At 38.6% G+C, this 10319-nt stretch overlaps 1 protein-coding gene and 1 long non-coding RNA gene across 15 annotated transcripts in view; one reads left to right on the top strand and one right to left on the bottom strand.

The window, feature by feature from the left end:
* The window catches only part of LOC116173400 (glycogen-binding subunit 76A-like), a 170698-nt gene extending 161012 nt beyond the window's left edge, over positions 1–9686 (top strand). For 6 of the 14 annotated variants that reach the window (XM_031490849.1, XM_031490856.1, XM_031490851.1 and 3 more), the window contains 2 exons: positions 6382–7898; positions 8787–9686. In XM_031490849.1, the coding sequence (XP_031346709.1) occupies positions 6382–7898; positions 8787–8790 (1521 nt within the window). In that variant the 3' untranslated portion in view covers positions 8791–9686. Of the gene's footprint in view, positions 1–4862; positions 4984–5811; positions 6297–6381; positions 7899–8786 lie in introns of those variants that run through there. The other 8 variants (XM_031490858.1, XM_031490859.1, XM_031490845.1 and 5 more) reach the window with 5 other exon arrangements.
* On the bottom strand, positions 2013–2734 carry LOC116173403. The gene is made up of 3 exons (XR_004145934.1): positions 2659–2734; positions 2443–2613; positions 2013–2392 (listed from the first exon to the last, which is right to left on the bottom strand). It is a non-coding gene; the product is annotated as an uncharacterized LOC116173403 (long non-coding RNA).
* Positions 9687–10319: the final 633 nt, after the last annotated feature.

Genomic DNA, 10319 nt, shown 5'->3' on the forward strand with positions numbered 1-10319 from the left:
GACAATTACCAAGAATGACCTCTGGTGTCAGCTGAGTGGCAGTTTCACGTCTTGTGTCATTGTGACTTTGGTGTTGGTGACTTGGCAGTTGCTTCCTGGCGCGTTATTTTGCAGCACACTTACCTTGTGTGGCCTATATTTCTACAAAATGGACAACGCGTCTTCTTGGAATCTCCAGATGTGGATGGGTTTGAAGTTTTTACGGCGGGTGGTGGTGGTGGCGTACACTAGCGACGTGTCCTCTTCTTAGTGCACTAAATAGTTCAACGAATGGAGCAGTTTTGATCTGTAGAACGGCTTTGCGAATTTAGTAACGCAGACGTCCATAAAACAACGTGGAAAGTCTCGTTTGGTCACCCTTTTCCCGGAATTTTCGCTATTAGGTTTCACTTTTCCTTCGTCGGAAGGTCATTTTTGGTGCGCCCTTGTTTTGTCGTCGTAACAAAATTTCAAAATAACTTAGACCGAAACCATCGCTGAGACGAGAGAAGATAATGAACAAATGCTCACACGAAATAAGGGTGTAACATGGGAAGATGAAACCAAATATTATATTCAAATAAACCAAAGACAATCTGATTCGTTTGGGAGTCTCAAAAAAGAGTGGTGAAATTTGCGTTTCTTTAATTTGAGAACCATAACTGTTTTAGAAACGTCTTTGAATAGGTTTTTAGATATGAGCTTTGCGATTTTATAAAAAAAATTAAAATGGTTACCTCAAGATTTCTGATCTTGATCAAATTTGGAGTCTGGCGGTGTTTTAACATCAAAATTGCGAATCTGAAATTAGTGTTTGAAATAAAAAAAATGGCATTGCAATTTTTGGTTAGTCAACGAAAATGACAAGAAATTTGCTGCATATTATGAGTTAAAGAACAAAAATGTTGCGCAAGATTGGTGTCCCCCATATGTATTTCTGAGAAGAAGCTTCTGAAGCTGCCAATGAGCAACCAGTTTTTCAACTGATCCAATGGTTCTATTCCCGCCATACACAAAGTTGTTAAGACGCCCCCATAGAATGGTTCAAGATCGGGCGATCTCGGTGGTCAGCTACTAAACTGTCTCTTCCGATCCATTAAATAGGGAAAGTAAAGTTTAGGTGATCTCAGGGGGTCAGTGAGGAAGTGCGCCATCATGTTGATACTAGAGGGGATTACGCAATTCCAGCGGTAGTTCGTTCAGATACTATGCAGACTCTTCTTGCAAGAATGTTAAATTTTGATCCGTGGGGATTCGTGGTGGCAGCATGTAAGGTCCTACAAGGTGCTGTTCTACAATTCTGATAGGAAGAACTGCATGGGGCTTCTCGTCTCTCCATTCATTAGTATTCTTAACATTAACATAAGTATCTTGATGAAAAGGTTGCCTCATGACGCATGGCAACGTCTTCCAATGAACTGGCGTGATCTTATCACTTCGATATCGATGTTAATACTAACTAAACGTAATATAGCTAACAATAAATCTAGAAAGACCTAGAAAACAGATCGTATTTCACAAAAAGAATGGTCCTTATCGTCGGTGACTAATCGTTTATCGAGTTGATGGCGCCTCGACAATTTTCTGATAAGGTCGCCACAGTATCATGAAATTGATTTAAATCTTTTGTTATTTTGAATATTTTGCAGTAATTACATGCGAATTTAGTGGTCATTGGTCATTAGTAGTGTAGGTCTAGCTTAAACAACCTCAAATGCGCATAGGTAAGGGCAATCTCCCCCCCCCCCCTCCTGGGCTTACGGAAAAAATAAAGAAACATTCTAAAACATTGTTTTAGACCTTTATTATTGTCTTGTGGGACAGATGTTCCCAAGTTTTCTCAGAATTTGTTGTATTTTAGAGGTACGTATACTTGAATGCTTTACTGTTTTTTTATGTAGTTACGTCGTTTGCAGTTTTCCAATTTCAGGGTAGACTTTTTACTGTAGAAGGGTCACAGTCTATAGAAAATTGTCTTAAAACTCGCGATTTTCACACTAATTTCAAAATTTTCCCGAGAAAGGGGGCACCCCTGGGAAGCTCAACCGTCCACCTACGCTACCTTCCCCGAACTTTCTTTCTGGATCCACGGTTGATCTGTCAAGTGTATTAATTGTATCTACCTACGTAAACAATAGCATATGCTATATTATAAAGAGCTAAAGTGATATTTTTTATGGCGAGCTAGTGTTTGAAAAAAACACTGACGAGCCACAAGATGTCCCTGCTTCCGTAATAAAATCATTCATGTTTCCGGCATGTAAAACCACGGATCTTAAATAGTTATATGATGATATTGCTCTGGTTAATAATTAATAATCCTTCGGGTTTAATTTTTCGTACGTTTTTGCACTGTAGTCTTGCCATTACTGACATACTCGTATTGTTCCATTTTCAAATATCCACGTTTCATCTAAAAAGACACATTGACGTCCAGTCTCAAGTTGCATATTTTTTACATACGCATCTAAAAAATGGGACCCTTGGTGGTGCAATATTGGGTCTTGGATTATCTTTTTGATAGCAGAGACCAATATTCGCAACAACATTTCTTAAGGAACTTTTGGACCCTTTAAATTCGTTTTTTTCTTTTAGAACTTGCAAAAGCGCTTGAAGCGTAACTGCTTACAATATCTACACAAACATCAATTTAATTATTTAACGAGTGTTCTAACTTACTGTGTTGGATCATGTCGTAGATGGAATTGCGAACCGCTGCTTCTGTGAAACCATCAACATCGCTAACGGGTTGCTTACATTGTCTTGTTTTTTAGGACTTCTTAGAGATTTGCCCGATTTAGAAATTTGTGAAATACATGTCGTTGGTTTGATCTGTTAGTGTTCAGGTCTTTATTTTTTACCACATGTAAATCCAACAAAACGTAGATCTTCGTTGGACATGTATAAGAAGTAAAGTTTAGACAAACATCGTCGATGAGGAACAGTGAAGTCGAGCAGGTTAAAGTAAAAGCAGAAAATGTTGATTTTTGAACACCTTATAAAACTTTCACTTTTTCAGTCAATTTTTTGTGTAAGGAAGAGCTACAGTTATATCTTGGTGAAAAACCAGATTTGCACTGTTCTTGCTGTTTGTGTAATTTACTTAAACTCTTTAGGATGCTGCAAAAACAAGGGGAGTGCCGATTTTTTTTAAATAATCGTATACACCAAACCGGTTCCCTTGCTAGGTACTCTAGTCCAGAAAATCCCCGTTCGGGCGCCAAATGTAACGTCCGCTACTTTCACCCCAGGTAATGTTGAGGGTATCAGCCAATCGTAGACCTTTGTTGCTTAGACACAGTACAGTGCAATGAGATGACAATATTTTTTTACAAAGTTAATATAGGAGCGGAGGTTAATGCCTCTTTCAAACAGTTAAATGCTGCTTGTTGCATATTTCCCCAACCCTTTTTCGGTAATTTCTTCAACGGTTCTGCAATCTGAGCATACCTCGAAATAAATTTCCTATACCAAGAGATCATGCCTAGCAATCTTCCGACACCCCGGAAATTTTTGGGAGCTTCCATACCTACAACCGCTTCTATCTTCTGTGGGTCCAGTTGTATACCATTTCGGTAGATGAGGTGTCCCAGGTATTTCATTTCTTTTCTTGCAGTTGCAGACCACTTTTCCGGAGGCTTCCTGTAAATTTTCTAAATGCTCTTCGAAGGTCTTACCATCCGCGTAAGCCTCATCGTTCATCTCTGGTCCCAGGATTCGATCAAGTAGCCTAGATACATAGGTATGTGTCCTAAACGTTGATGGTGAGAGAAAAAATCCAGTAAAGTAAAGGAAACTCCAAGATCAATGACCTAGGGTGTTGAGATAATATACAGAAGATCAAATCAAAATCCTAAATTGGGTCTCTTTTAAAGGCGTTCTTCTATATGTCAAAAAACCGTGTTTAATTTGTTAATTTAACTTGCAACTTCATTCTTCAAGTATGTATGTGACATTGAAATGATAATTCGCTATGAAAATTTGAATAATTTACAAGTTAAGACGTGCATGGTATATTTAAATGATACCAAACCTGATATGGTTCTTCCAAAAAACGTTGTAAACAATCTACTTTCAACTTTTTTAGGGAACATTTTTCAAACATTTCGCTCATTGTATTTTTAGAATCATTGACCTTGTCCTGTTTTTTTTCTTTTTTTCTATCTAAACATAACTTAAATTCACAAATCAAACTAAAGTAGGTAATTGTTTTTAGAGCACAGTAGTATTAGGTACTATCAAATTGATAACTCTTACGCGGTTCTTTAGCAGTGGAATCCCTTGAGACCTTGACGGACCTTTAATGAACTTTGACCTGGTGAGCTGAGTTGTTGCTTTATTGCCCACTCTTCAGGATTCCAAAGTCTAAGACCTTACCGTAGCAGGGCACTCATAGAACCTGGCGCTTGGAAACGGCTGACCATTTGCATGATCACTGATCAGTTATCGATTTCTAAAGAGCTAGCGAAAATTTAAATTATTCTAATTGTTAGTTCCATAGGTGCGTCATTTCCATATCTAATTTACTCAAGGTTCGTTCATTGACGTCGAGGTAAACACGAAAATGACCCACTTCTCTGTCATACAGTTTCATTCTGGAAGGGGTTATTGATTTAAAAAAATTCATTACGAAAATTATGGACGGTAAAAGTTTAATGGGCGTTCCATCATTTATTTATAGAACCAGTTCGCTAAAATTGTATTAACCTTAGGGAAAAAAAACTGAGTGTAGTTCTAAAATTAAGCATCATTGGAGGAACTACTATAATCGTTTGGCTGTCGAAGGTGGGCAGTAGATCAATTATCGCGAGTTATGAAATATAACCGAAAGGAAGATGGACGGATAGATAAACGCGGCATATTGAGGCATAACCTTTCAGTGATACACTCAGATTTCAAGTTCATAGCACCTACTGTAGTCGAGTTAGTCCTTTAGAATATTATTAAAATTTGTATTAATGTTAATTTATAGCTGTAACCGGTTGACCGGCATTTTTCTTATTGGTAAGTCAATATTTTTTTAAATTTGAATTGAGAGGGTGATTCGCGGATTGTAGATTCGCGTTGCTAGGAAGTTTGAGCCGTGCTATGGGAATAGTAAGTAAGGTCAAGATTGTTGCAAAAATGGCGCCGGTAAATATTAGCAATTCATCTGAAAGTATAATTAGTGAAATTTACATTTACCTTCTGAATTTTGAATTTGAATCGTAACGTTCTCGACTATCTTGTTTGGCAATTGACTTTATCCGACTCCTTACGCGAGTGAACTACTCGTGATCACCGCGTGATTTTATAATAAAATAATCTACGAGCTTGCGTTGCTTCGATTATTTCACGATCCTATTAATACAACCTTTTGGGGCGAAAGTGGGCTTCTTCAAAAAAGTTTATTTTTGACGCGTCGAAGATTTGTGCGTAGGTGAATCTGCCGCGTGACTATAAATAAATTTCGATCGAGGGCTTTGACCTAGTACCTATCAGTTGGGAAACCTTAAGATAAGACTGTCTGTCGAGATATTGGGAGTGCACACTCTTCGCGAAGGATACCCAGAGATTTTTCAGTATGGGCACGTTGTCCGTGCATGATTCCGTCTAGTTCCGCTATTTTAAGACGGCCATTCTTTATGGGTCATCGAAGGAAACCTTATTCAGATAGTGATTGATGTTTGCTTTTATTATAAATTATGGGAATTTAGAGACGAATGACCTAGCTGAAAAAAAGGGCACCTATAAATACCGTTCTAATTTAAGGTGGCACTTAAATGCACGTGTGCAACTTCCTCTTCTCTACGATTAGCTGCACCTAGACTGGAAATCGCGCGCCGCGCCGCTCAGAAAAATATTTACTGGCACTCAAAAAAGTGTAGTGGCAGTTGCGCAAAAGTCGAATTGAAGCACCAGGTCAGTCGGTGCTTTGCATTCTGCGGTGTGCCGTGTACGTCTCGGGAAATTGGTGTTATCAAAAAAGTCCCGAACGTATATCTTAAATACCGCTGAGCTTCGAGATAAAGGGACAGATAAATGAATAGCAAACTCGCCACGTTTAGTAGTGCTCCGTTCGCCATAGATATCGCGTGTGCTATTTAAAAATTACGGCCGTCTGTGTGCCACGATCACTTGAACTTTAAATTAAAAGACGTAGACTTTAAACAGATGTCTGATTGGTGTGACTATTGAATTCAATAAATTTTCTTTTTTAAACGGCACTTATCAAAATCACGTTCGCACAAGCACGCTAATTACTGTTTAAAAGTTCGTCCAAACCCAGAACGGCTACTAAGCGAGCAACATTTCGCCCGAGAAACATGATGCATGAGGTATGCAACACATTTGAACTCTTTCTTTGTACAAACTTGCCCAATGATGATCTGGTTTTAACTTTCTGCAATTTGTTAATTTCAGATTTCCCATTTTAGGGGCGCCATCCCTATGTCGACTACTGAAAGGGACAAGTGTGGACTATCCTCCCTTTTACCGATGTCGTGCCGCAACAGAGCAGAAACCTTCGCCCGCCACCTACACTCTCGTCTGAGGTCCCTTGGTAACCAAGACTGCAGCAGCTCCGCCGACGAAAGCAGTTGGTTAGGTGCGCACGAAGCACCCCTAGCCGTATCTCACCAACCCCGCCATGCGTCCGACCCAGATCTATATTTCAAATTCAGTCTACTCGAAACACCAGGAAGTCCAGAAGAAGAACTCACCGAATCAGAACTGATGACCCTCATCAACAATAAGGACAATCTAAAACTACGACCACATAAAAATGGAGTCTCAAAGTTTTCGTTTGCGGGCCCCATCCTGCTCAATACTCACGATAGCGATTCAAGCGACGGTCCATACTACGACACTGAATCTGAAGTAGTCCCTCCAAAAAACACAAATGGTTACCTAAACGGATGCTCAACATCCGAAGAAATCCACAATCACGAATCTCCACCACCTGAAGACTCACTGTACGAATCACCCGCCACGACAGAAATAACTGGGGCGCTTAGTAGTTTTAGTGATGATGAAGCCACATTAAGCCTTAGAGATGAAGACTATTCCTCATTAGAGATTAACGGTACTTGCCAAGACTCCATTTCAAACGACGTCGAACAGCAGCCGAAACCGGAAGACTGTGAAAATGTGTCGGAACCGGAAAGAAAGTCCTTTCTCGAAGTGAAAAGTGATGAAGACACGGATAAAGATGAGAAAATACCGAGAGTGAGACGGTGCTCATCGCTCAAGACTGGCAAGACGCCGCCCGGCACACCGGGCCGGAAGAAGATCGTGCGTTTCGCCGACGTTTTGGGCTTGGATCTCGCCGACGTGAGAACGTTCCTGGACGAAATACCTAAAATACCAACATCCGCGTACGACGATCTAATTGACGCCGACCTAAGCCTCTCCACGTCGGACTCCTCCCCAACCGGATCCAATAACAAGCTAAACTTAAGTGCGAGCAGAAAAACCGAAAAAATCCTCCTCCCCCTATTCCAACAGCCCGGCAGTCAGCCCAACTTTCTGGATAAGGTTCGTGAGAAGAACGTGTGCCTCGAAAACGCCGTCGTGAGCGACCCCATCGATTTATGTATACATGGAATTGTTAGAGTAAGAAATTTAGACTACCACAAGTCTGTGCACATACGATACAGTTTGGATGCGTGGAAGACTTTCTCCGAGCTGCAGGCCAGCTACGTGCAGAATTCGTGCGATGGGTTTTCTGACACCTTCAAATTTTTATTGTACGCGAATACGTTAACGATTGGACAAAAGTTGGAAATCGCCGTCCGGTTTCACTGTAAAGGTTGCCAATACTGGGATAACAACTATGGCGCGAATTATTGCTTTCAATGCCTTCCTACCTCAAACAATATGGGTTACATATCGAATGGTCTGGGACACTATGACGACCACTGGGGTGGCAGTTTTTATTAGTGAGTATTTTACCATTTTTAATCCCATTTTAGTGATCCACTAGTGCACGTTGTGCTGCATGCGTTCTTGACCTACTAAAAATTTTATTTTCGCGCTAACATTCGCGTAGAATCGCAAATTAGTACATGCTTTTTGATGTAGGCTTGTAGGCCATGCTCCAAATGTTATGACAGCCAGTTGCATTATCGTTAATCTCTGCGTGATGCGTTTTCAGACTTTGTCAACTTACAATCTTGACCTTGCTTATCCATTCATTACAAGGCACTCTGGCATGAGAAACATTTTTTGCCTCTGGGAGGAGTGGCTCTTCTGTAACGTTAAGCGTCATATTTGCTAATCTTATCTAAGTGTATCTTTATATCTGAGGCAAATACAAAATAGTGAAAAACACATTGAGTCTACAATCCTCTTCTGCTTTAATTGTATAAGTAAACGTATTTTTGGCGACTATGCCAGTTGTTAACAAGCGGGCATTTTACTAATGATAATTTCATATCAGCAATTCGGCTCAATCACTCCAATAATAATGATAACTTGTACTCACGGATTGCAAAGCTAAGACAAACAATAATTTATTTATTCAGTGAATTTAAGATGTTTCGCCATTTTCTCCTTGAACTCCTCAATTCAGTATTAAAAATAGAGCGCTGATACAACACACGATGTGCAATACCCCTTATTGAAAACGATAAATTTCTATTTAAAGCCAGAACTCGAATTTTTTGGCATCAACAATTTCAAAAATTCATTATACAACCAACATTTTGACGTAAATCCGCGAGCGCTATTTCTGTACAGGCAAAAAAACGTTGCACAATGGATGTCGCTTTTTCAATCGATTCCATTTCAATTCCTGTCAACATACCGTCAATCAATCTGAAATTTAGTTAAATTTGCAGGAGGGAAAGGTCTCCACTGGCGTTCAGTACAGCAACGGTAGATCGTAGCTGCGAGTTGGATTTTCCACAAAAACTAGCTGTGTGTCCTTAGTCAAGAAAAGCGAAAAAATCTACTAACTCTCCAAACGCCTAGACACAGGAAAGGGATTCTCAAGCACCATTGGAAGAGCGTTAACTTATATAAACACTTCGGCGGGAGCAAATGACGTAGTGACTGTGTTCGTTATTTTATTTTTTTCCGTTTTCTTTATGTATTTGCAAAGCAATATTTTGAGAGAAGTATAGAAGTATTTTTCAAGATGAATTCGATAGAGACTATATTATTGCTATATTTATATCATAAGTGAAAACGAATTTTAATCGTTGTTCGTTGTTAATCAGTATATAAATTTTATGGTACCTATATGTAAAAACTATCTGTACTAGAAACATACTAAAACTTTTTTTATGTATGCACGAAAGAACTGAGCTTATTATCGTACGAGAGTTTATGGACAGTGCTTCGGTGCTGGTGTATTTAAAAGAAATGTTATTTTTTATAATCTACTTCTTGTCTTCCTTCAGTGCCATACACAGAAAATAGTAGTGTTGAGTAGATCTCGTACGACCTCGTAAATAATTCTATTATCATTTTAGTTTTTAGTTAATTTGATAGCCATCCGTTTTTAACCTATTTGTTGTTATTATTATTATAATTTCATCTATTTTATCTCCATACACCTACTTTTATATTTGGAGGAAATAGATGAGAATTGTGGACTGGCTGTTGTGATTTGAATTGTACTACGATAATAGGGTTTGTTAATTTAAGTACCTGAAAGAGGAATATAACGAAGTATGCAAAATTTGTACTGCAAATGATCGAAATAAAACAAACTTTTTACTCATTATAATTATTTCTCTTATCCTTGCACTTAATGGTAATTCTATCATGACTGTTATCATAAGGATTTGTAAATAATGATTGGCGAATTGGTTTCTTTTAAATGCAAACTTGATTACTGTGCGCAAACACTTGCCAGTCAGGGTGTTTAAATAACAGTGAATTGCAGTGTAGTGTAAATAGGTATGTACTATATGCTTTACTCCATGACACACATTTATTCATTTCTGTGAATCAATACTATCAGGTTTTCATTGAACCAATTATTTTGTTGTCAGGTTAGCGTTTAGCTTACCGTTTTTTTGCAGTAAAGTAAACGCAAAAAATACGTAAAAATTCCCTACTAAAATAAGAAATTATTGTAACGTAAATTTAATTACGTGATTTATTTATGTAATATTAATAAAATAGTAATGAATTTATATCAGTCTTGTACACCAATTTATAACAGGTAAATTTAGCACATATGAGATAGAACTTCACTAATAATCACTTCGGCATCGATGTTGGAACTCCATTAAACACGCTTCAATTTGATGATATTGTAAACTGCAAGTTTCTAGAAAAATCCCCGGGAACATTTCGAAGGGTCTAGAAGGCGTATCATATTTCAATGAAGAAATGCGTCGCGTCGCATT

This window comes from Photinus pyralis, unplaced genomic scaffold (genome assembly GCF_008802855.1).
Source record: "Photinus pyralis isolate 1611_PpyrPB1 unplaced genomic scaffold, Ppyr1.3 Ppyr1.4_LG6, whole genome shotgun sequence".
In the NCBI taxonomy this organism is placed as follows: Eukaryota; Metazoa; Arthropoda; class Insecta; order Coleoptera; family Lampyridae; genus Photinus; species Photinus pyralis.